At 42.8% G+C, this 26,760-nt stretch overlaps 1 protein-coding gene across 1 annotated transcript in view; it reads right to left on the bottom strand.

The window, feature by feature from the left end:
* Positions 1-26,760, bottom strand: part of LOC132884811 (sterol 26-hydroxylase, mitochondrial) — a 77,263-nt gene that overhangs the window by 38,610 nt on the left and 11,893 nt on the right. The window contains exon 3 of the mRNA XM_060918791.1: positions 25,982-26,171. Within this exon, the coding sequence (XP_060774774.1) occupies positions 25,982-26,171 (190 nt within the window). The remainder of the gene's footprint in view (positions 1-25,981; positions 26,172-26,760) is intronic.

The raw sequence follows: 26,760 nt of genomic DNA, 5'->3' as shown, positions 1-26,760 counted from the left end.
ATGACAGTCCCCAACACTCATAAAAAAGTAGTCTATCCTCGAATGCACATTATGGGTAGCCGAGTAGTGTGTATATTCTCTCCCTAGTGGATGTAAGATTCTCCATACATCGATCAGGCCCATCTCCTCCAATGACATATTAACAAATTTTGATATTCGCTTTTTGCTTCTTTTAAGACTTCTTGTGGGGCGGCACGGTGGTGTAGTGGTTAGCGCTGTCGCCTCACAGCAAGAAGGTCCTGGGTTCGAGCCCCGGGGCCGGCGAGGGCCTTTCTGTGTGGAGTTTGCATGTTCTCCCCGTGTCCGCGTGGGTTTCCTCCGGGTGCTCCGGTTTCCCCCACAGTCCAAAGACATGCAGGTTAGGTTAACTGGTGACTCTAAATTGAGCGTAGGTGTGAATGTGAGTGTGAATGGTTGTCTGTGTCTATGTGTCAGCCCTGTGATGACCTGGCGACTTGTCCAGGGTGTACCCCGCCTTTCGCCCGTAGTCAGCTGGGATAGGCTCCAGCTTGCCTGCGACCCTGTAGAAGGATAAAGCGGCTAGAGATAATGAGATGAGATGAGAAGACTTCTTGTATCGTTTTTATGGCATAATGCTACATTTATGTCACCCCCACAGATTATAATACCTTTTGATTCCACAGCGATGGTATCGAATAGATACTTAAAAAAATGCTTATTGCTTCCTGGAGGTGCATACACATTAATCAATGTTATTGGTTCATTCATTAGCTTTCCCCTTACAATAACAAATCTCCCCTCTTTATCTTTGTATTCTCTTTCACATTCCAGTTGGATTGAGTTCGCCAGCAGTATTATCACCCCTCTTTTACACCCTTGCCTATATGTACTGTAATACAGGGTTTTGTAGCCAAATGTTCTGAGTTTTTCATGCTCTAACTGTGATAAATGGGTCTCTTGCAAGAACACAATTTCTGGCTTTTCCTTTCTTAGTTTTGTCATAACCCTCCCTCTTTTTGCTGGCGTACTCAAACCGTTTACATTCATCGACATTATCTTGATGTTAGTCATATTACCATCACAGTTGTATTCTCAAGTGTACCCCAACAAATATGAACTAGGTAACTATGTACATATAACGCACTAACAAAAATAAAACCCAAAAACAAAGAGGGTTTCAACCTGCGGGGCGGTTTTCTCTTTATCCCAGTGCCCCTGTTACTGGGTGGAGAGGAAGTCCTCTGGTTAGAGGGCCTCTCCCTAGACTTAGTACCACTATGGCTATTTATTTAGTCTAGACATGTCCAACTCCATTCACATCGTCACCCCCCCGCCCCCCATCGGACATCGTTGTAAAGGCTATTCCAAGAGATTTTAAATGCTATCATTGATTTCACTATTGCAAATGAAATAAGTTTCACATTCTCTTAAATTCTTGTAACCTCTCCTTAAAGCGTTGTGCTGCCTTTTGTCGAGTCCTCCTGTCACCAGCTCGTTGCCATCCCGCTGTATCCACTTCACCTCGGTCCCGAGTTCTGCCCCGCTCCGGAGCTGATGCACCGCTGCTCTCCCCTGCAGCCGTCGGGTCCCTCTCCTCGTCTGGTTCTTCTACCGCGTAGCCCTTTGCCCTCATCGCTCGCGCTGCCTCTTTCGCATCTTCGTATGTTTTCACGCCATCATCCCAGAATATTCTCATTTTTGCGAGCGGGGTTTGAAATCTGATTCCTTCTTGTTTCAGTCTTTTTTTGAGGCTCGCATAAGTTTTCCGTTTCTGCACAACTTCAGTCGCGTAATCATGGTCAAAGAAAACTTTTTTGTTTCCTATAATTATTGTTTTCTTTTCTTTGCCCCATACCTTTTGCAGGATCATTTCCTTAGTCTCGAATTGCAAGAAATTGACGACAATAGACCGGGGCGTCGCGTCTGGGCCAGGTTTTTTCGCGAGGGCTCGGTGGCAGCGTTGGATGTGGAGCTCCGTTCTTTCTGGTAGACCGAGTTCAGTGATTAGCAGGTGCTCCACATATTTGTTTACCGATTCAAAGTCTCTTTCTGCGTCTTCCGGTACTCCATAAATACGCAGATTATTCCTCCGTGATCTGCCTTCTCGGTTAACTTCTCTTGTAGATGGTGTGTCTGTTGGGACATCTCCCTCATAAGAGCACACGAGTCCGCCTGCCACTCTTCAAGTTCAGCGATACGGGCCTGCGCATCTTCAATGCTAGCGCCCTGTGTTTGTAGTTCCTGTCGGTTTTCAGAGTGCTTGCGGTCCATTTCTTCCCGTATGGTTCTAATCTCATTCTTTATCTCGCTTTTGAACGAGGTTAGGTCTTTGTGGAACTCACTTTTTAGCTCCTTTATTTCTTTTTTGATGTCTGCGAGCCCATCTCTTAGCTCCTCTGTGAGATTCGCCATTTTAATGTCCTCGAGGTAGTCCGCTTTGGCTTCTTTAGAGGTTGTTTCACGTTTCTTCTCCTTGTGATTTTTACTCTTGCAACTTCTTGTTGAGATTCCTTTACTCATAGTTTGCCTTTATGCCATCGAGTTGTATATTTATGTCTTTTTCCTTCCGACTGGGGGGAGCTGACTAACCCTGCGACCACTCACGCCGCCATCTTCCCTCAACCCCCCAGAATTCACTGGTATAATTCAGAATTCATTGTTCCATCAACGATGGCAAGCTGTCCTGGCCCAGATGCAGCAAAACAGGCCCAAACCATGACACTGCCACCACCATGTTTCACAAATGGGATAAGGTTCTTATGCTAGAATGCAGTGTTTTCCTTTCTCCAAACATAACGCTTCTCATTTAAACCAAAAAAAGTTCTATTTTGGTCTCATCCGTCCACAAAACATTTTTCCAATAGCCTTCTGGCTTGTCCACGTGATCTTTAGCAAACTGCTTCTTTGCTTTGCTCCTGCTTGATCTTTATTTTATTTTACTTTTTCACTTAATTTCCACTATTTCTTCATTTTATTTTTCACCTTTACAAGATAAGTTAGCTTTTAAAACAAAATGCCAGGGGGCAAAAAAAAAATCCAGGAGATCCTGCAGAAAATGCACAGAACTAGAACAGAGGATTTCTATCCTGGAATCAAAGATTGATGCCCTGCCAAAGACGGACGAACTAAGAGCGATATCTCACGAAAGGAGTACAGAAACAGTGGCTGAGAATGCAGAGATTGCACCCCGACAGGCCGATGGCATTGCAGATCGAGTGGATGAATACATCGATCTAACAGAGTAAAATGTGAGTACAGAAAACTGGCACACGATGGGTGGCAGGCCCAAAAATAAAAACAGAAGAGTAATTACCTCAACACCAGTTCGTTCTGATACTATGCAAGCCATGCTCCACAGCCATGCTATTAGAAATAGAGCCAGGTCTACAAACTACAATAGGATTTACAGTCCTATGGAAAATCCACAGCCCATAAGGCTTCAGAACAAATTTGAATGCCTCAGGGATGTGGAAGCGGAATTTTCAGGTGGACAAGCACATCATAGAAAGAGATCGCACCACAACCGAAGAGCTGTGGGAAGAGGTAAAAAGCAGCTCATAACACCACCTGATCCCACAACCCTTGTTCTTGGTGATTCCACTGTAAGACATTTAAAAGGACATGGGATGATTATTTGCTGCCTTCCAAATGCATCCATCTCTGAAACCAAAGACAGCATTTTGAAACTCATGTCCGAGCATAAAACTATCAAACGTATTGTTGTGCATGTGGGAGCAAATGATGTCCTCAGAGAACAGCCGTTTGTCCAAGATGATTTCAGAAAACTTTTTTCTGACCTCTATAAGACTAGAATACAATCTTTTATCAGTGGCCCACTCCCTGCAAGGGGAAGCTTTGCATTTACTAGACTCTTCAGTCTTAACACCTGGCTTGGAAAAACTTGTTTTTTTATTTGGTATGAACTTCATAGACAATTTTAACCTTTTCTGGAATCGCAGAGAATTCTTCAAGCCAAATACCACTGAGCTCAGCCGGATTGGGACCAAAGTTTTAGCTGATCACTACAGCCTCTCTCTCCAGCATGCATTCTTTTCTCAGCCAACATTGAGCAGAACTGCTGACAAGTGCTCACAGACTAACCCAGTTACAGATATCAACAATACCTCTGCAAAGTCAAAACAACTACCCATGCAAGCACAGCAGAGATGCTTCAACAAGGACACACAGCCATCTGGGGCAGTCTGCCAAGGACCATCTGGGGCAGTCTGCCAAGGACCATCTGGGGCAGACTGCCAAGGACCATCTGGGGCAGACTGCCAAGGACCATCTGGGGCAGACTGCCAAGGACCATCTGGGGCAGACTGCCAAGGACCATCTGGGGCAGACTGCCAAGGACCATCTGGGGCAGACTGCCAAGGACCATCTGGGGCAGACTGCCAAGGACCATCTGGGGCAGACTGCCAAGGACATCAACAATCACATGGAGAATGTGAGCATGTTGTTAACAATGGGCAGCCACAGATATCTGCATCGCTCATCCAGATTGAGGACCTGACCAAAGACAATCATGCCAAGGCTGCATCATCCAAATCTCGACCCCATGCAAGCATCACAGAGACTGTCAGGGAGACAGTCACCACAGAGACAGTCATGGAGACACTCACAAAGACCTCACCAAAGTCCCAATCTCAGTCTCGCTCTTCTGACTTTGTTGTACCATCTCCGTCTCCCCCTTGCATGGATTTCCCTAAAAGTATGCAGAGATTGCTGCCAATGGCTGCACTCTCTTTTTCCAGCCCAAATCATTTGCGACAAGCAGTGTACCCAGTTCATCGAAAATCAACCAACAGACTGAATTGTGTTCGCCCAGGACTTTCAGCTGGCTACCAATCTTTTTCACCATCTAAAAAATACATGACATCTCCAATCCTTCCCCCTCCCAACCTCATGGAATATACAGTGTGTCTTGTATGATGTGCTGTGGGTCCCTGCATTGGGTGTAGTTTTGAAAACAAGCTGGGACCCAGTTTGCCTATGCTATTCTCTATTCCTGTGTTAATAAGAAATAGAAAACATAGAGCATATTTAACCCAGGGGGTAAACCAGTCTAGTCTCCTTCCTGTTTCAAAACAACATCAGAGTGCCCAAGCGGATATTACTTCTAGACTTTCTGTAAAGCTAGCTCTTCTGAACGTTAGATCACTTTCAAACAAGTCATTTTTAATTAATGATCTTATTTGCAAACACAATCTTGATTTTTTGCTTCTAACTGAAACATGGCTGGATCAAGCAAAGAGTGCTACCACCCTTATTGAAGCAGCACCCCCAAATTTTAATTTCATGAGTGCTACCCGACATGGGAAAGGTGGAGGGATCGCAAATATATTCAAAGCCTCTTTTCAATGTAAACAGTCCTCACTTGGTGATTTTACATCCTTTGAACACTTATGTGCACTTGTTACATGCTCTCCTAACATATTGGTGTTAACTATTTACAGGCCTCCGAGACATTCAGCCAAAGTTTTTCTGGAAGAGTTTGGTGAACTGTTATCAGTCATTTGCTTAGAGTTTGAGTGTCTTATTATATCTGGGGATTTTAACTTGCATGTAGATAATCCTGAAAACACTTATGCCAGAGAACTACTTGCACTTATTGACAACTTCAACCTAGTACAACATGTACAGGGGCCAACCCACTCTCATGGTCATACCCTTGACCTCGTCATCGCAAAGGGTCTTACTGTTTCTACTACTGTTGTTGACCTGGCCTTATCTGATCATTTCTGTGTTTCCTCTGATGTTTCTATGTCCGCTCACATTCAGAACAGCTCAACAACTATGGATAGGAGAGTCATAAACGACAACACGTGTTCTCTTTGAGCAAGCTCTCTCTCGGATCTCAACTAAAATGTCAGACTCTGTAGACGACTTACTGGAAATTTTTAATTTAAATACGACCAAATTATGGATGATATTGCTCCATTCAAAATCAAAAGAGTCAATGACAAGCAGAAAGCTTTAACAGCAATACCCAGCTGTTAAATTGCTAAAGAGAGAAATGTAGGAAGACTGAAAGAAAATGGCGCAAATCTAAACTTCACATCTATTATCAAATCCATAAAGAGATGCTTTGTAAATATAATTATGAAATTGGTAAAGCAAGACAGTCTTTCTTCTCCAACATTATCAACAGGATTATGAACAATGCCCGTGTGCTATTTTCAACAGTAGAGAAGCTAACTAATCCCCCACCACAATTAGCACCTGAACTTCTCTCAGTTAATAAATGCAATGAGTTTGCATCCTTCTTCAAAGGGAAAATTGATAAAATACGGCAGAATATTGCTCATAATATATCTCAGTTGCAAATAACTGAAAAGCTGCAATCACCAGTGACACAGACAGACAATTTCAACACAATGTCAGAATTTTGTTTGATTGATTACGAGACTCTTGAAAAAAAAAAACTGTACAAAATCTCAGTTCCTCAACATCTGAATTGGACATTCTGCCCACCAACTTTTTTTAAGTCTGTTCTTCACCTCATGATTACAGATGTGCTTCAGATCATAAATACATCCCTAGAGACTGGCATTTTTCCTGTGTCCCTGAAAAAAGCCGTTGTAAAGCCCCTACTTAAAAAGAATAATCTGGATGCTTCAGTATTGAACAACTACAGGCCAATATCAAATCTACCATTCATCGGGAAAATCCTTGAAAAAACTGTCTTCAATCAATTAACTGCCTTCTTGATATCAAACAGCTGTTTTGATAACTTTCAGTCAGGATTTCGTGCCAATCATAGCACTGAAACAGCACTGATTAAAGTTATAAATGACATGCGTCTTAATACTGATGCAGGCAAAACATCAGTCCTGGTGTTACTGGACCTCAGTGCAGCTTTTGATACTGTTGATCACAACATACTGCTATATCGACTTGAACACTGGGTTGGGTTGACTGGTAAAGTTATCAATTGGTTAAAATCATACTTAAAAGATAGAAGCTTCTTTGTTACCATGGGAAATTGTACCTCAACATCAATGTCCTTGACCTGTGGTGTCCCCCAGGGGTCGATCCTTGGACCATTACTATTCAACCTTTATATGCTCCCACTTGGACAAATCAAAATGGTTCAAAATGCAGCGGCTAGGGTTCTCACACGAACAAAAAGAACAGAGCACATTACTTCAATCCTAAGGTCCCTTCACTGGCTTCCAGTAAGCTACAGAATTGACTTTAAAGCATTGCTGCTGGTGTACACATCTCTAAATGGTACAGGGCCCAATTACCTCTCCGATATGTTGCAGCGGCCTAACCCAATCAGATCTACCAGATCGCAACAGAAAAATTTACTGGTAAAACCTGTTGTTAAAACAAAGTGTGGTGAAGCAGCTTTTAGCTACTATGCAGTGCAGCTATGGAACCAACTCCCAGAGGACATTAAAAATGCTCCTGCTGTTGGCAGCTTTAAATCTAGATTAAAGACCAGGCTGTTTTCAGATGCTTTCTGCGAACTAATAAATATAATCTTTACATGTTTTAAACTTTACTTAACTTTTACAGTCTCTGCATGTTTTAAACTTTACTTAACATTTATTCCATTTTATTCTGCTGTTTTTTACTGAACTTTTACTTCATCTTATTTTATTTCTACTATTGTTTAATTCTTATTTTTCTCTCTTCTTCCCCCTTTATTTTATGTAATTTTATTTTCTATTGTTGACTGTTTTGCTTTTACCTCTGTAAAGCACATTGAACTGCCACTGTGTATGAAATGCACTATATAAATAAACTTGCCTTGCAGACAAGCAGCAATGTTCTTTTTGGAGAGCAGTGGCTTTCTCCTTGCAACCCTGCCATGCACACTATTGTTGTTCAGTGGTCTCATGATGGTGGACTCATGAACATTAGCCAATGTGAGAGAGGCCTTCAGTTGATTAGAAGTTACCCTGGGGTCCTTTGTGACCTCACTGACTATTACACGCCTTGCTTTTGGAGTGATCTTTGTTGGTCGACCACTCCTGGGGAGGGTAACAATGGTCTTGAATTTCCTCCATTTGTACACAATCTGTCTGACTGTGGATTGGTGGAGTCCAAACTCTTTAGAGATGGTTTTGTCACCTTTTCCAGCCTGATGAGCATCAACAACGCTTTTTCTGAGGTCCTCAGAAATCTCCTTTGTTCGTGCCATGATGCACTTCCACAAACATGTCTTGTGAAGATCAGACTTTGACAGATCCCTGTTCTTTAAATAAAACAGGGTGCCCACTCACACCTGATTGTCATCCTATTGATTGAAAACACCTGACTCTAATTTCACCTTCAAATTAACTGCTCATCCTAGAGGTTCACATACTTTTGCCACTCACAGATATGTAATATTGAATCACTTTCCTCAATAAATAAATGACCAAGTATAATATTTTTGTCTCATTTGTTTAACTGGGTTCTCTTTATCTACTTTTAGGACTTGTGTGAAAAATCTGATGTTTTAGGTCACATTTATGCAGAAATATAGAACATTCTAAAGGGGGGGGGGGGGGGGGGGTAGACACTTTACCTGCATGCTAACTCAAGCCTAGGACCCATGTTGCCATGGTAACAATCAGTGCTGATCAGTAGCACCCAACAACAAAAAGAGGAAAACATAACTCAGAATTTTTTTTCTTCTTTCAGCAGTGAGGACAGCATGCTAACCAGGTCATTTTCATTCGCCCAAGGAAACTATCCTGAGCCTGATTGAAAAACTACTACTACTAATAATAATAATAAATTTTATTGATAGAGCGCTTTTAACAATGCACAAAGACGCTTTACAAGGTGTCACGCCCGGCTTTGCCTTGCTGAGTGCGCTCACTCCTTCCCCATATAATTATTGAACTTGAACTTGTCCGGGTCTCCCTCCAGTCCAAAGGGGGAGCTGTCTGGTATTGCAACACCTGGTCTAGACAGCCGTGACAAGTTCAAATACATGACCATTCAGTGTTTGCGAGCTGGCTATCGGGGTTTTTGGTTTGGGTAACTCTTGCTTTGCGCCATGGAGGCCCTGCACGGGCCAACCAGCGCTTTATTATTTTCCTTTAAATGCTTATTATTTCTTATGTTTAAATAAAATACTATTTAACCCGAACAACGGTGTGGACTCCCTTTATGTTGTGCTTATTTTGAGCCAAGTAGGCACGACATAGGGGCAAGTCAATATAACAGTAAAAATCATACAAAAAATCATACATTTGTAGTTTTTTTTTTTTTTAAGCTGTAGTTTTCTTTGGACAACAGCAACAGACGCTGGACATCTCCGCTTGGCTTCAGTATGTGAACAGCCAAATCAGTGGGTCCCGTACGTGTTTACGATTTTTGGCATGATTTACAACCAACGGGAGACACCCTTTGTCGGCTGTCCACCAATCACAGGCTCCTGTGCCACAATGGCGGTATGTTGATAAATATTTAGAAAATAAAAATGATATCATCACGAAATGTATGAAACCATCAAAAACAATTTAAAAAATAGTTGTTTATTATCTCTCTCTCTCACACACACACACACACACACAGGTGAGAGGTAAGGAACATTATTCAGTGATCTTGTTTATCATTAACTACAATCAAGATACAAAAATTCCAAGCTTGACACCTGCCCGCTTCAATCACGCTGCTGGCACATGATATCCTTGACCCTTGTCGCTCTAAGCCAATTGGTATAATTGTGTCATTACGTGGACCCCTCTGAGCAGAGCTTTTCCAGTACACTTGAACACACTCATACTTTGATGAATTATAACCAGGGCTTTGAACCGGTTCAAGGAACGAAAACGAAAACCGGGAACTTTTTCTATTTCACATGGAACAGAAACGAAACCAGAAACTTTATTATTTTTTATGTTCCAGAACAGAAACGCTTATTAAAAATAATGGTAACCGGTTAATACCGGTTTTTATTTCGTTCCTCAAAGTTTCCGTAGCCTACAAATAAAAAAGTCATTCTTCTCCTGCGCAAGTTTCTATGACCCGCTGGGGTTCACTTCCTGTGTGACGTTCGCTGACTGAATGGAGAGAGCGGGAGGGTGGACTACTATCACGTCTCCACATCTTAAATAAGAGGTAAATATTGCAGTCTATCGTTATTCAAAAACGTCAATTTCAAACAAGATATCAATATATTTGTCCACATTAATGAGAGGCTCACGAAAATTAAATGACGTTAACCTTGGTTAGCCTATCAATGCATAGGGCGTGACTAGCCTTTGGTAACACAATAAACGAATTCTCTTTCATTTTTGGCACTTTTTCTGTTTGTGTAGATGGGAAGACATGCTGAAAATCCAAATCGCCAACATTTGAAATAATAATTGTTTTGAATTATTTCTTGTCTTATTTAATGAAGGTTGTAATAGAATTAGCCTACATTTGGCTTAAGCTGGATGAGACAGAGACATAATTTTATAGCCATTTGTTAAACAGCTGACAGGGAACGCAATTAACCGTTCCGGGAGCGAAATTTTTTTGTTCTAACCGGTTCGGGAACGTCTATTTAATGGTGGAACCCAAAACCGGAAACGTTAAAATTCCGTTTCTGTTCGGAACGAACCAATTGGAAAAAAATTCTGGTTCAAAGCCCTGATTACAACCAAAAACAAGGAAATTTGAATGATTTCCTCAAAATATTTTTTGTACTTTTATATATTGTGTTGTTGAATAAAATTTTTTTAATGCATTTCCTGTGAAACGAGACGGACTACTTTCGACTGGTTCCCTGCTCTCTTAGCGCCTGTGTTGCTTAGGTTAGCAGCACTAACTTCTGTTGTCTGATCAGACGACTACCATTAAAGTTTTACTCATCCTTGCACAGATTTTAGTCGTCTCAGATGATCGGACATGAGGTTTTTTGATCATTGTGTGTGTGTGTAATATATCAACAGTGTAATCTATTGAATTGCGTTGATGCACAGAAACTGCTTCATGTTGCTGGTTATGTTGAATTTACAGCACAGGGCCTGTATGATTAGTGAGCCAGGTGAGCTCAGCAGTTCAAGTGGTTTCATGAATACCTACAGTGGAGGTCCATTTGTCCTGACTGAGTTTATTTAACAGGTCAACAACGTGTGTTCATGTAGACACAAACAGTTGCCCTGACATCGTGTGCTTGCAAAAGCTCACTATTGTTCTCAAGTTTTATTTTTATTATTATTATTCATTTTCACCCGTTTTTTTGGATCCACTACTCCTCCTGGGGCTTTCGAGATAGAGACACTGTTCCAACGCTGAAACGTCGGGCCCGATCTGGAATGGCGTGCTTGTTTTCAGCTTTTGGATCGACACACCTGTTCTCTCGTTCTTGTCATTTTTTTCCCCATAGAGAATGAATAGGGCTCACAAATCGAATCGTCCTGCTCGGACACGCTTCATCGCAGACGCACCAAACCTCATGTGATACCTCAGGCCAACTCCCCAGACACATATATGCATTCGGTTCTGACCCGCACTCATTTTTTTTCCTTTCTTCTCATGCCCCACTTTTTCATCCATTCACTTCCATTCATTTTTGGCCCCATTGAAAATGAATGGTGTATCAGGGAAAAAAGCTTTCACTCTCCGTCAAATTTTTTAACTGAGTGACCAAATTTCAAGAGACTTCATATGATGTCTCAGGGCAAGTCCCCACACATATCCATCCCCTCATCTGAGACCTGCACTTGTCTTTTTCTTGGTTTTCACACATCCTTTTTTCCCTCCATAGGCTTCCATTGATTTTTGGCCCCATTCAAATGGATGGACTTTTGCTCAGTAACACTTCACCACATATCCACTGGTGTAGTGTGCTTGTATACAGCTTTTGGATTGATGCACCCGTTCTGTCGTCCTTGTCGTTTTTCTGTTGTTTTTCCCAGAGAAAATGAATAGGACTCACGAATCGAGTCGTCCTACTCAGACACGCTCCATCGGAGATGTACCAAACTTCATGTGATACTTCAGACCAACTCCCCTGACGCATTCATGCAATCAAGTCTGAACTGCACTCGTCTTTTCCTTTTTTTCTTCTGTTCTGCTACAGCTCAGCAAGAACACTTTGCATTTTCTTTGTGGAAATGCAGTCTAGTTTAATTATGTGTTTTCATGCTCCATGGAGCCAACACAGAACCAGCCAGCCGACCAGACCATAGCCAGCCTTTAGCATATTAGTCACATATAAGGAATAAAATGGGGGTTTTTTTGCCACACAATATTAATGTCAACATAAATGTGTTGTTGCAGTCAACTGAGCTTAGATGCATTGGAGAAAATGGTGTGTGAGAGAGAGAGAGAAAAACTTATCGGACACATATGATTATCGTCTTGTGAAATGGGAGGTCATCTGGGCTTTTGAATGTTGTAATATAATAATGCAACTTTGAATGAATGTGTGTCGCTGTGGTCCAAAAGGAGAGATATGCGAGTGAGAAATGATATTTTTTATTTAACTGATGATGCGTTCAATAGTTAATTGACACATGCCTCAGTTTCCTGAGACATTATGGGTGATGATAATAAAGAAACAGAACTATATACATTTAAAAAGAGCAGTGCAGAAGCCAGTAATAAAGACGTCATAACCTTTGAAGGTGTCCGGATGAGAATATTTCTTATAAAGTTAGATATAACCCTCCCCAACCTGTCAATGCTGATCTCCATTAAAAAAATACAAACCTCAGGAAAACTTGACTTCGCCCCTGATCTTTTCGATTGTTAGCAATGCCCTTATTGCACACCAAATATGCATCCGACATCATGTCACCCTCACAGTCTCCCCCCCCCCCCCCCCCCCAACACACACACATACTCTCAACATTCATTCGCACACTGAACTCAGGGACTGCACATTTCACTTTACCTCGCTCATTTGCACTATTCCGCACTACCTCACCATAACAGCTATTAGTTTATTGTTTATACTGCTTATTTCATGTTTACCTGCTATACCTCAAGTGCCCTTGACTGTTTATGTCCTTTTGCTCCAATTTACATGTATGTGTCAGGGCTTTACATTAGCACCCGCCCACCCGCCAAATGCGGGTAAAATTCGGCTTTGGCGGGTAATAACTTTAGTCTCACCAGCCACTTTGGCGGGTGGTTTATTCTGTGGTATGACAACATATTTTAATTGTTTTCTCTGAAGGCATCTGATATAATAAAACACATTGCAATGTAATATTACGCACCTACAATTCCCATGAGCACCTGCATAAATATTCTGACAACGTGTTAGAATTGTTTAGAACATCTCAGATAAAATCAAATGATACGGTAACCTGTGGTTAATGAACAAAGCAACAAAGTTGCTGACGACTGACAAGTGCACTATGTGGCGGCATACAGCTGGCGTTTCAAACCCTGCTGCTAAGGAAAAAAGGGGCAGAGATGAGCAGGGCCGGAGCAGCATTTTAAAATCACTGAGATCCGTGATGCGCAAACCACGCGCCGAAAAATTTGACATATTTAAACAAGCGGGGTGAATTACACGCCACACAAGAGATCTATTCCTGAAATTACTTTTAATGGTGTTTGAACTGAATATCATCAGTTATGAAAAAAAAATCATGTACTAGTGCATCTCAAAAAATTAGAATATTGTGAAAAAGTTCAATATTTTCCATTGTGAGGGAAATTTAGTGGATGAACATTCCTATTCTCTGTGTTTGTGTGTTGAGCTCAAGTGGCCTAATATACTGAGAAAGATGTTTTTCCAATGTTGTAATCGCTTTTCTGTGGCCTTGGTGGTAATGAGCAGGGTGCTTGACTTCGTCCTAACTACGCATCTTCTCATGATGTAACCACCTTTCCTGACCTCGGTGGTGATAAGCAGGGAGCTTGAGCTCTCCCTAACTCGCATCCGCCTGCACATACCAGAGCACGCCAGGTGCACGCTTTAACAAAGCTTCATAGAAAATCTTGAGCCAATCACGTGAAGACACAAGCAGTGAGCGAATGCTTTCAGAGTATAATAGATAACATTCCTAAAACACAACTCGGAGTGCGCGTACTCTCGGCATCGGAAGTGGTGTCTTCTCTTCTTTTCTTCTTTCACTTCCTATTTTATATATCTGTTTATATGATCTACTATAATAAATAACTGAAAAGAGGACTGCTAAGCGTTCTGAAGTGTTTATTAGAAATTTCCATTACAATTTGGCATCCCTGGGTGGGCCCTATGCATTTGATCCTCGGACGACGAAACGCTCCCAAGGCTACAGTGCGGAGCTGAGAACTCAGACGAGAGACCAGGCCATCAGGGCTCACCGAATCAGTAAGTGATAACTTTGCATTCTTTTGTAAAGAAATTAGTGGAAACAGTATTTAAAGAATGATACAAGAAATGGACAAAGATTTGTCCTAGTATTTAAAGAACGATATAAGAGATGGACAGAGATTGTCCCAGTCAAGGAAGACTGATATAAGAGATGGACAGAAGTTTGTCTGAGCCCAGGAGGACTGCTAAACTGTGGTCCCATCAATATGTTTGCAGAAAATGGATAAAACACAATTTTGAGACAATAAACTGCGAGTAGTTTATTGGGTTGTATAAGAGAATTACCCGCCCAAGTGACGACTGGGTAACGGCTCACCTACTTGAGCGAAGGAAGTACGGGTGCGTGTCTCGACAGACTCATGTTCAGCGATTCATAACTGGAAAGAATTGAATCTTGCTCCCTTTGTTCTGTGTGAACAACTGGCCCGTCGGAGGAACGGGATAGAGAGGTTCGATCACGACGTCGCAAAGACACACCGGTGTGCACGCAAAATATTGATGAATTAACAGAGTACTGTCCTCCTCCAAATTCTGAAACAGAGAAACATTTTGTACACATGCATAAAGTTGTCTTTGAGGTTGTTGTGCTAAATGATACCTACTTTAGTTTAAGGCAAATGTCAGATAAATTGTTTACTAATAACACACACCTAAAGGATTATTGTGTCGCATTTTTGGACATAGTCCAACCTGTTCTTCTTGTGATCCTGAAAAAACTCAGCCATTGTTGTCATAACCTATTGATATAACAGTGTATAATGAGGAACAGAAACAGTAAGTTAGGGAAAGAAAAGAAAAAGCAAGTAAGTGTGAGGCTGCATGTGCTATAATAAGAATTGGATGTTTCTATGACAGCCCAAACATCCAGTTTATGAAAACCTTGTATGGTGAGGATTGCTTAGCACAGTTTGATATATGGGTAAAGCAGTGGCGGCTGGTAGTCTTTCAAACGGGAGGCTGGTCGGTTATGATATTTCCAGATTTTAAAAGAAAAAAGAAAAAACATCAATTTTGCCCATACTCTTGCCTCTGATCTGGCTGATTGTTGGCAGGGTCACAAACTGTGAAATAACAGGTTCTTTTGGCCCATTAGCCTACTGTCCAATATACATGATGGTGGTGTTGGGGGGGTATATTTTAACATTTTATATTTTAAAATTGTGGCATGTTGTTTAAAAATTGATCATTATTGAAAGCAGCTCTTTGTCAGGAACCTCAGCAGTAACAGCAGAGTGTTCTGGAATAGGCACAAGCACTGACCTTGGGGAGCCAAACATAGAGCTGGGTGCCACACATTTCATTCAATGACACTTTCCCTATATTTTACTTATTTTGACTGAGAAATGTTTTATTGACAATTTTGATAACCCTTCACTTTTAATCCAGGTCTGTAGTGTGAAATGTTCTCGGCTGTGTTTTTGTTTAAAAATGTTTTCCAAATTGTAGCTGTGTTTAATTCATATCCAGAGAAATATATATTCCAATATAATATACTCAGCATAAACATTTTAAATAGATTCTATATTTTTGGTCCATCCATGACATATTACTAAAGTAGCCTATTTACTGTTGTTGATGTGGGTCACTTGCTGTTAGCCAATTCACTTTCTCGTACCAGGAGAACTGAAAAGAACGAGTATTATGCCCTACCTTTTTCACCAAGTCAACTTGAGGTGTTGGTCTACCCTGCTCTTTAATTTTAATTTTTTCCTCGAAAGGAAGACTGGCAAATGGCTTCGCCAAAATTAAATCAACAGTGCTTGGCATCCGTGCGCAGCTTTCTTGCTAGCTGACTAGCCCCCTCAAGTTCAAGTTCAGTCACTCAAATAAACGAAATTTCTGGAACTAAGACAGCAAACTTAACACTATATTTACACTTTATTTACAATGAAAATATATACAAACTAAAAAAAGCTGGTAGAAACCGTATGTAATGAATGAAATTGAAATGTAAGCTGATCTCTTACAATACACCACACCACTTGCGAATCCGCATGGGACTGAACTGAAATTCACCGCTGCCTGTCTATATTTGAAACGAGCTGTCAATCAAAGAAAATATCCGGCCGCTTTCACCAATCACCAGTCTCCTCGTGGAAAGCTTTGCCATGTCCCTCCCACCGTGAGGCTGGGAGTCCATGGGCGGGCATTTTCACAGTATTTGTCCAATAACTGTCTTGCATTTTGAGACTGAAAAGCGCATAGCTCCCAAATGCCATTGAAGTCCACTGAGGCTGGGAGTCCGGTGGGCGGGCGTTTTCGCAGTATTTGTCCAATAACCGTCTTGCATTTTGAGATTGAAAAGCGCATAGCTCCCAAATGCCATTGAAATGCACTGAGGCTGGGCTGCATCGCGCCGTCACGAGGGGGAAAAACTCACGCACACATTAGGCAAACTGGGGAAAGTTATAACGGAATGATTTCGCACTGTAGTTGGGTTGAGCACATGTATTTCTATGATTCTGGATCTGAAATAGCAATGTTATAAGGTCGGCTATAACATAAGCCTAGCGCAATTCATCCTACACGATGTTCGTCATTTTTAGAGGAGGCTGAGCCTCCCTCGTTGTCTTAGAGCAATCGCCCGTGGGGTAAAGGACTCAGGATTCCCTGAGAAGGGCAGTTAGTTTTAGTCCCAGGCAGATAGAACGGTTAGAAGAAAAGTTGAAACGGAAGGAAAAAGAAGAGTCTGCAGATAATGTTAAGTTCTTAGGGGACTGGAGGGCGTTTTCTGCATGGAAAGAAGAAACACTTAAAAGAGAGTACAAAAGAGAGAAATGACAGGCAGAGCTCTCACCCTCTTCTCAGTGTTTGAAATTTCAGATGGACCCTGACCTGGAGTCTGCCCCACCACCCCGACACACACTGCCTCCTCAGCAAGGCGGAGCATCACTCCCACAAGCGCTTCACCCACAGAAAGGGGGAGAAGTCGAGACCAAAAAAAAAAACTGAGCCTCTGGAATCTCTCCCAGCCTACCAGCCGCCTCCAGCATCAGCGCCTCTCAGCGCTTCTCCATCACACATGAGATCCGGTCTTGCATATGGCGATGGAAAAGACACCCTCCTGGACCTGACCACGTACTCACCAGTGGGTCCACAAGGCCATAATCTAAAGTCTGAAGTCCATCTTCCAATGATGGAAGTGGCTGGAGCTGATGGCGTGCTTTTAGTCCACAGACCCTGGATGACAGCTGATATCAAGGAAAGCATGGCTTCTCTTCCCAACGTGAGAGAGGTAGGAGAAAAGAGATTTGGTAATGAGCTGTTGATATTTTGCAGAGAATTCCAACCAACCACCCATGAGCTTCACCGCCTACTCATGATCAAGATGGGTATAGATTGGAACAAAGTTTCCAAAGAGTGGCCGGAAGCTGACCAGCGAATGACTACACTAGACTGGAGCGTGGCTGGCAATGGTGAGTATAGAGATACCATCACTGCTCTCTGTGCTCGTCTGGACAGTGCTTTCCCTTGAACATAGACATTACTAAGATCAGTATGTGTAAGCAAGAAGATGGTGAAGTGGTGTCAGCGTTTCTCGCCCGTCTCACCGCCGCGCATGAGAAAACAACACAGTGGCCTGACCAGGCCCATGACCCTGGCTGCAGTGGAGGGCACTCCTGAGTCTCACCAAGATCGAGCAGTACGCTGTGCATGCAGAAAAACTGCTGAAAGAGAAGACGACAAAAGTTGGCACAAAGAGACCAAGACCTACACGCCACCACTCTCACTCTTCTCCAGACTGCTCAGCCTGGACCTAGAGGAAGAGGTCGAGGTAGGGGCCGAGACAGAACAACCTGGAGTGACTCGTCCTGGAAAAAAGGTGCAACCTGCTACAACTGCAATCAAAAGGGACACATTGCTCAAGATTGCCTCCACAGTAGCAGGCAGAAGCCCCGTGAGGAGTACAGCAAAGCAGACTGACGGGCGGACTCCGGGAACGGGCCCCACACAGAGAACAGGGGAGGTAACACACACGCGCACCTGATGATACACATACAGGACCATTCACATAACGTTAAACAGATTAGTAGCAGCACCTGCATGCAACAGCAAGACTACACAGAAATGCCCGATACACCAGTCCAGATAGATACACCTGAAGTTGCATTAAGTTTGTTAAAATACACAACTACTCCCTTCTCTAAACTCCCTTGTATGCCCCTCACTGTGTGTGGGCATGTGTTAACCTTTTTAGTAGATTCTGGAGCAGGACACTCAGTGATGCAACATGGGGTACTTCCAGTAGACCCACCGCTCAGCTCATTCTATTCAGACGATGGGCATCTCAGGACGACCTGTAACCGAAACTTTCTCAGTCAACCTCCCGTGTGAAAGCGAGGGAGGAATAGTTACGTCCCACTCATTTCTCATCTCACATACATGTCCAGTAAATTTGTTAGCACATGATTTAATGTGCAAATTAGGAGTAAATCTCACGTCCACTCCAGATGGACTAACTATTGAAGTGAAATGTGCAGTGTGCAGTATGGGTTTGGAAGCCCTCTGTATGTGTATGTCTGGCGGCTCTGCTCAGATCAACTTGCACAAACTCCCAAACACCTTGTACAGCTCGCACACTTGAACACCTCATCAGTTGACAGATTATATGAAAGAGGAAAATTTGCATTGTACAGCACATGTTCACCAAGGGCAAGATGTAGAGTCTGAAAAGACTTGGTTTGCAGACCCCCACACACGTGAAAGATTGACCGTCAAAACTACATATTGGTCTAAACATTATTGCGCTGTGCAGGTCCATTTTACTCGTTGTCCGAACAGCTGCATCAATGCTCATCGCAGTGTTCTCAAACATGTTATACGCAGCCTCATAACAGAGGACTCGGAGGTTGACTGCTGCCAACATGATTTCTTTGGCATCGTTAATTCTATACCCCATGTCTCATTAGCAAAGCCATGAGCCGCCCATTGGAAAGACATGGGGGAGTGGGTCAAGAAGTGCACAGCCAATAGCAATGAATGGTCCTGAACAGAGGACCCTAGTGTGTTGTTTTGCCAAAAGCTTGGGGTCTACAAACAAAGTCATGCTGTGTGTGTGTGTGTGTGTGTGTATGTTAAGCGCAGCGTAACATTAGCCACTGATGACCGGGATCCTGGGAACCCCGGCCAAAGTGGCCTGTTTGTCTCTGTTTCCACAGGCATAACTCCAGCAGAGGTGCACCCCAAATTGGTGGGAGTTCCAAATTCCATTTGGGCGAAGGGTAAACATGATGTGGGCCTAATAAAGAATGCTGAACCAGTGGTGATCACCCCAAAATCAGATTTCAGGCCTAGACAGACCCAGTACCCACTCAAACCAGAAGCAATCACAGTTAAGAAGGCAAGAAAACCGTCCCAGCCTGATGAGTGGAGGTTTGTCCAAGCTCTGCAAGCAGTCAATGCTGCGGCTGTCCCGCGCGCACCTGACGTCCGTAAAGAGCGTTCTGCAGACCACACCCACTCTGGGACTGCCTGACCCCAATAAACCATTTGTTCAAACTGTAGATGAAAAGAAGGGTTTCATGACCTCTGTTCTTTTGCAGAAACACGGGGATAGATTGAGACCTGTAGCTTACTTCTCCAGCAGGCTGGATCCAGTGGCGGCTGGACTTCCTGTTTGCCTGCGTGCAGTTGCTGCAGCTGAAAAGGCGGTAACTGCCTCCAGAAATATTGCGGGGTATTCTAACCTCACCCTTTTGGTCCCACATGCTGTCTCCCTGCTTCTGTTGGAGAAAAAGACGTCACATTTGTCAGCACACAGATGGTTGAAGTACAACACTGTCATACTTGATATGCCTAACATCATTGTGAAATGTTGTACTGTTCTGAATTCTGCCTCTCTTCTCCCTACAGAGGACGATGGAGAACCACATGACTGCATTGCTCTCATTAATGATTTTTGTTCCCCCAGGGCAGACTTAAAGAGTGACCCATTGGAAAATCCAGACATGGTCCTCTATGTGGATGGTTCAGCCTCCAGAGACCCAGAGACGGGAAAGAAGAAAGTAGGTTTTGCCGTAGTCTCAGATCATGAGGTCCTCAAGGCGTCGTGTCTGCCCTCGAACCTGTCGGCGCAGGCCGCAGAGCTCTGTGCCCTTATTGAGGCATGGAAATTGGCTGCAGGACAATCTGTCAATATTTTTACGGACAGCAGGTATGCATTTGGCGTTGTGCACGATTTTGGCACCATTTGGAAACACAGAAATTTTCCTCTGCTTTGAAATTTATCCACAAACAGGTAAAAGAAGCACTTCCCAAACCCACTGAGGGATCTACAACCAGGGGATTGGATAGTGGTGAAGGACTTCCGACGAACCAAGTGGAACAGGCCACGGTGGAATGGCCCATTCCAGGTCCTGCTCGCAACCCCAACGGCAGTGAAGGTCACAGGCAGAGTGACGTGGATCCACGCTAGCCACTGCAGGAGGGTTCCTGAACCGGCTGAGCAGGAGGAAGAGGAAGGCCTAAGTGACCAGACGCTGACTAAAGCTCGTGAGGAAGAAAGGCATCACTACATAGAACAGTGCGAGTATCACATCAATCACGCACGCACCCTCAATAGGGAAGAGTATTTCAGTGTCTAGCCGATAAATAAGTCTTAGGGTTTCGAGTTTCCTCCAAGTCCCGGTGAGGTGGGACGAGGGCTGATAGGGCGTGCCCGCCCTCTGAGCACCAATACACGTCAAGAAGGGCAAGGGTTAACTCGGTAACATCACTGAGGCACTGAACAAGATGCGCAAAGTTGCTGAACAATTACAAGCAGACAAACATGGAGGAGACAAAGACAGCTGGTGGTGTTGGTTTAGTGGATGGAAGACTCTGATTCTATCCACCATACCGGTCCTGGGCTTAGTGATTGCGATGCTATGTTTGCTCCCTGCTTTCTGTCAATGTTGTATGTCTGTGTTTCAGAGGCAGCTGACAAATATTGGTTACCAGATGGGAAAACAGACCCAGATGACTTGCCTGACTGGCCTCCAAACCCACACGAAGACCACAACCCACCATTCGATGACATCAGCACAGTTGACATGAAATTAGCCTGAACTTGAAACATTTTCATTTGTGGTTGTTTCCTGTTCTGTTGTTTCCTGATCTATGTATATAGCTCGCTAGCGTTAACTTAAGATGTCTATGTCTTATAAAAAACAGCCTTAACATTATCCCTGTACACTCAATGACGTGTTAAGTCGAATCTCTCTGAGAACTCTTATCACTGAAACTGTGTACAGTTCTTTTCTTTCTTTAGCAATTATTATCCTATAGGATAAAAAGGGGGGAGAATGTGAGGGAAATTTAGTGGATGAACATTCCTATTCTCTGTGTTTGTGTGTTGAGCTCAAGTGGCCTAATATACTGAGAAAGATGTTTTTCCAATGTTGTAATCGCTTTTCTGTGGCCTTGGTGGTAATGAGCAGGGTGCTTGAGTTCGTCCTAACTACGCATCTTCTCATGATGTAACCACCTTTCCTGACCTCGGTGGTGATAAGCAGGGAGCTTGAGCTCTCCCTAACTTGCATCCGCCTGCACATACCAGAGCACGCCAGGTGCACGCTTTAACAAAGCTTCATAGAAAATCTTGAGCCAATCACGTGAAGACACAAGCAGTGAGCGAATGCCTTCAGAGTATAATAGATAACATTCCTAAAACACAACTCGGAGTGCGCGTACTCTCGGCATCGGAAGTGGTGTCTTCTCTTCTTTTCTTCTTTCACTTCCTATTTTATATATCTGTTTATATGATCTACTATAATAAATAACTGAAAAGACGACTGCTAAGCATTCTGAAGTGTTTATTAGAAATTTCCATTACACCATCAGTTATTTAAGAAAGTGAAAGTGTTATATATTATAGACTCATTACACAAACTAAAACATTTCAAGCATTTTTCTATTTTAATCAGTATGGTATACAGTACAAAAAAAAAAAATCTCAAAATATTAGAATTTTTCATTTCGAGTTTGAGTAAAACAGTATGAACACAGTGTATCTCTCGGTCTAGTTCAGTACACACAACCACAATCATGGGGAAGACTGCTGACTTGACTGTTGTCCAGATGATCACTGATGCCCTCCACAAGGAGGGTAAGCCACAAAAGCTCATTGCTGAAAAGGGTGGCTGGAAAAGGTGCACAAGCAACAGGGATGGCCACAGTCTTGAGAGGGTTGTTAAGAAAAGTTGATTCAAGAACTTGGGAGAGCTTCACAAGGAGTGGACTGAGGCTGGTGTCAGTGTATCAAGACCCATCACGAACAGACATCAAGAAAGGGGATACAACTTTCGCATTCCTAATATCAAGCTACTCCTGAGCCAGAGACAATGTCAGAAGTGTCTTATCTGGGCTAAGGAGAGAAAGAAATGGACTGTTGCTCAGTGGTCCAAAGTCCTCTTTTCAGATGAAAGTACATTTTGCATTTAATTTGGAAATCACGGTTCTAGAGTCTGGAGGAAGAGTGGAGAGGCACAGAATCCAAGGTGTTTGAAACCCAGTGTGAAGTTTCCACAGTCTGTGATGATTTGGGGTGCCATGTCATCTGCTGGTGTTGGTCCACTGTATTTTATCAAGTCCAAAGTCAACACAGCCATCTACCAGGAGATTTTAGAGCACTTCATGCTTCCATCTGCTGACGAGCTTTTTGGAGATGCTGATTTCCTTTTCCAGCAGGACTTAGCACCTACCCACAGTGCCAAAACTACTACCAAATGGTTTGCTGACCATAATATTACTGTGTTTGATTGGCCAGCCAACTTGCCTGACCTGAACCCCATAGAGAATCTATGGGGTATTGTCAAGAGGAAGATGAGAAACACCCGACCCAAAAATACAGATACTCTGAAGGCCACTATCAAAGCAACCTGGGCTTCAGTAACACCTCAGCAGTGCCACAGACTGATCACCTCCATGCCACACCGCATTGATACAGTAATTCATGGTAAAGGAGCCCCAACCAAGTATTGAATGTATAAATGAATATACTTTTGAGAAGTTGGACATTTCTGTATTGTAAATCCTTTTTTTGATTGATCTTAGGGAATATTCTAATAATCTGAGATACTGGATTTCTGATTTTCATGAGCTATAAGCCATAATCATCAAAATTAAAACAAAAAAGGCTTTAAATATTTCACTTTACATGTAATGAATATAGAATATATGAAAGTTTACCTTTTTGAATTAAATTATGAAAAAAAGGAACTTTATGGTATTCTAATTTTTTGAGAGGCACTAGTATGTGGCAAGAGTAAGAATAATTTAAGCTTGTTTAATGGTTTGATCTGGCCCAAGCAATGAGGACAAAAGATACCCTAACCATGTAGCCTATGGAACTAAGATACATGAACAATCTGGCATCCATTACACCTACACACAGAAAAAAAAAAAAAATCTGGGAAAATAAATCAGTATACACCACCATGTTTTAGGCAAAGTTATCCAAGGCAAACATAAGTTGAAACTTTCCACTCTATCGCTTTGGCTTATCCAATGATTTATTTTTTAAATCACAAACAAGGCAGGCTACAACTGCGCTGCTTCAAAAATGTAAATGAACAGCTTGATGAAAGTGCACTGATGGTTCCCATGAAAAAAACGTGTCTACTGCACTGCGTTCCTCCGCCAAGTCACGCGCTTATTTGCTTTTGTGTTCTTGGTCTCAGAGCCGCGCGCACAAAACACACAGAAGACAGAATCAACGTTTAACATAATTAACAATGTACTTTTTACGGAGACAATGTTATTCTTTTTTTTTATCCAGTTGAATATTTAGCATAAAAATGTATTTTCAGCTCTTAAAAAATGACTGAGGTCCGGACCGTGAGGGCCTCATAGCTGGCTGCGGCCATGCAGATGAACAAGACGCTAATACGAAGATACGAAGATAAGACAGTTCAATGACAAATGGAAGTTCAGGTGAGATTGGCTAGCTCATAGCAAAACCGAAAATACAATGCACTGTGAAGACTGTAGAAAGTCTGGCAAAGACAGGCACCAGTAATTTTAAACTCGAAAAAACTATAAAGGACCACGAAAAGTTAAATGCACACATCGGTACTATAACATAAAAACAGGCGGAGACGGCTGGTTTACTACAGGACAGCATTGCTTTCAAGTCCCTGGCTGTCATGAAGTCGACTGAGCTGGAGAGGATGGAGCTGCTGTTTAGAAACGTTCACGTGATTGGAAAGAAGTTGATCCCACCCCAGCTATCAACTTACAGCCTGCTGGAAGCCTCAGGTCACGAAGACCATTTTTCATGGACCATTCAGACTCCTCTGATGATGAATGTAATGAGGACGTTTAATGTCTCTCTCTACACGTTCTCACACACACACAAAATTAATAGATAATACATAATATACATAATACTTGATACACATAATACTTGTATATCAAAACATGAAATGTTTTTCAGTGATAAATGTTTTGAATTGGACTTTTAATATTATGGCACTTTTCAGCTCGCTTCAGCCCGACACGGCTCGCATTTCGACTATCTAAGAACAGCACGACTCAGCTCGCTTCAGCCCTGCTCAGCCCCCAAAACTCGCACGGTTTTGGAATGGGGCTGAAGCGAGCCAAACCGAGCTGAGTGAGGCTAGGGGCGTGGGGAGACACTCCCCTGTGCACTGATTGGTGAGGAGGAGTGTCCTCACATGCCCACACACGCCCCGCGAGCACGCTGGGATCTGTAAACACCGTAAACCCGGAAGAAGAATAATTACGAATTACGAGAATTATGAAGCCTTATGTGCCTCGCCTCATCTATACGCTCTTGCCAGTATCTGTTGGCATTGTCGGTGACAACAAGCCACAGCACCAAGACCAGCAACACTAACGACTCCATGTCCTCCATGTTTATTGTTTACTCTCCGGGTTGTGAGACTACCGCTTAAAAGATCACTGATGTCACTGTTTGTGCCGCCTAACGACATCACCTGACGTCCACCCACTTTTGCTAACTCCACCCAATGTGTCCACCCACTTCCAGCCAGCACGGTTCAGCGCGGTTGTAGTCGAAATGCAACTCCAACAGCCCTGCTCAGCTCGACTCAGCACGGCACGGCTCAGCCCGATTCAGCCGCGTTGGTAGTGGAAAAGCGGCATTAGAATCAGTTCAGTTGTACTGAATGTATTTTTTCATATTATACGATATTTCATATTGTAAGGGGCTTGAATTTGAGTTCAATAAACAGAATACTCTGTTTATATTTTTGTCTGAACTGGTTGCATGTTTTTATATCGGGAGCTACCTTAACAGCACTGAATACTTTAGTGCTACTGTAGAGATACATTATACGCTGCCATTCATAATTAAATCTAGATCTTCCGAACTTTAATGTATCATGGTGAAGAAAAAACTGATTTCCTGGCAACAAAATTATGGCTAGTGAAAAGGCTGAATGGCTAGTGACTCGGGAAAACCACTAGCCACAGTGGCCGGTGAGCAAAAAAGTTAACGTAAAGCCCTGCTGTGTGCGTGTGTGTCTAGAGTGTTTATACTGTTTATTTCAATTATTCTGTTTTTATTTCTCACATTGCCTGTTTGCACCGTGGGTCAGAGAGGACTGAAATTTTATCTGTGCTGTATGTCGCGCACGTATAGCATATTTGACAATAAAGTTGACTTGACTTGACTACTGGGACACGTCAGAATCCAGGTCTAATGGCAGGAGTGTAAAATCTAATCTAGACAATAATTAAAGGGTAGTAATGTTAGTAGTCGGAACAGCAATAGGAGTAATGAGGGTAGGAGATAGAGATTCCGACCTGTAATGCATGACTTTTGTCTGCATATCCTTTCAGGAACAGCCAGTAAGCCGTGGTGGAGAGACTGGGACCAGGCAGCTCATCCATGCTCTTGAACTCCCTGACCCCGGTGTGTGACCTCACATGGTGCACGAACCGCTCTCGAGCTGGGGCCAGTTTCCAGCTGCGTGTCGCTGCGAGGCTGAGCGATCTGAAAGACACACAGGCAGTCACAGGGGCGTAGCCATCATTTGAGAAGTGAGGGGGACAAATTGTTCAGAGGTCTATTGAGTGATTTATCATCCTCTCGCATTCAATTGCACCTCTGCTTAGCAGCTAAAGAACCACATAACCACAAACAGCACAGCACCAGGGAACCGCCTTTAGTTCTTTAAAATGATCTACTATCAAAATCTAAAGTCAAAATCTATAAATCTATAAAGTAAAATTTCTAAATAGAACTAGACTGCATTTCCACAAAGAAAATGCAAATTATGCTTGCTGAGCTGTAGCAGAACAGAAGAAGAAAAAGAAGGGAAAAAAAGGAAGAGACGAGTGCAGTTCAGACCCGATTGCATGAATGTGTCAGGGGAGTTGGTCTGAAGCATCACATGAAGTTTGGTGCATCTCCGATGGAGCGTGTCTGAGCAAGACGACTCGATTTGTGAGTCCTATTCATTTTCTATGGGAAAAAAACAACAGAAAAACGACAAGGACGACAGAATGGGTGCATCGATCCAAAAGCTGTATACAAGCACACTACACCAGTGGATATGTGGTGAAGTGTTACTGAGCAAAAG

The sequence above is a fragment of the Neoarius graeffei genome, chromosome 4 (assembly GCF_027579695.1).
Source record: "Neoarius graeffei isolate fNeoGra1 chromosome 4, fNeoGra1.pri, whole genome shotgun sequence".
Classification (NCBI taxonomy): domain Eukaryota; kingdom Metazoa; phylum Chordata; class Actinopteri; order Siluriformes; family Ariidae; genus Neoarius; species Neoarius graeffei.
This window is presented reverse-complemented; position numbering and strand designations above follow the sequence as displayed.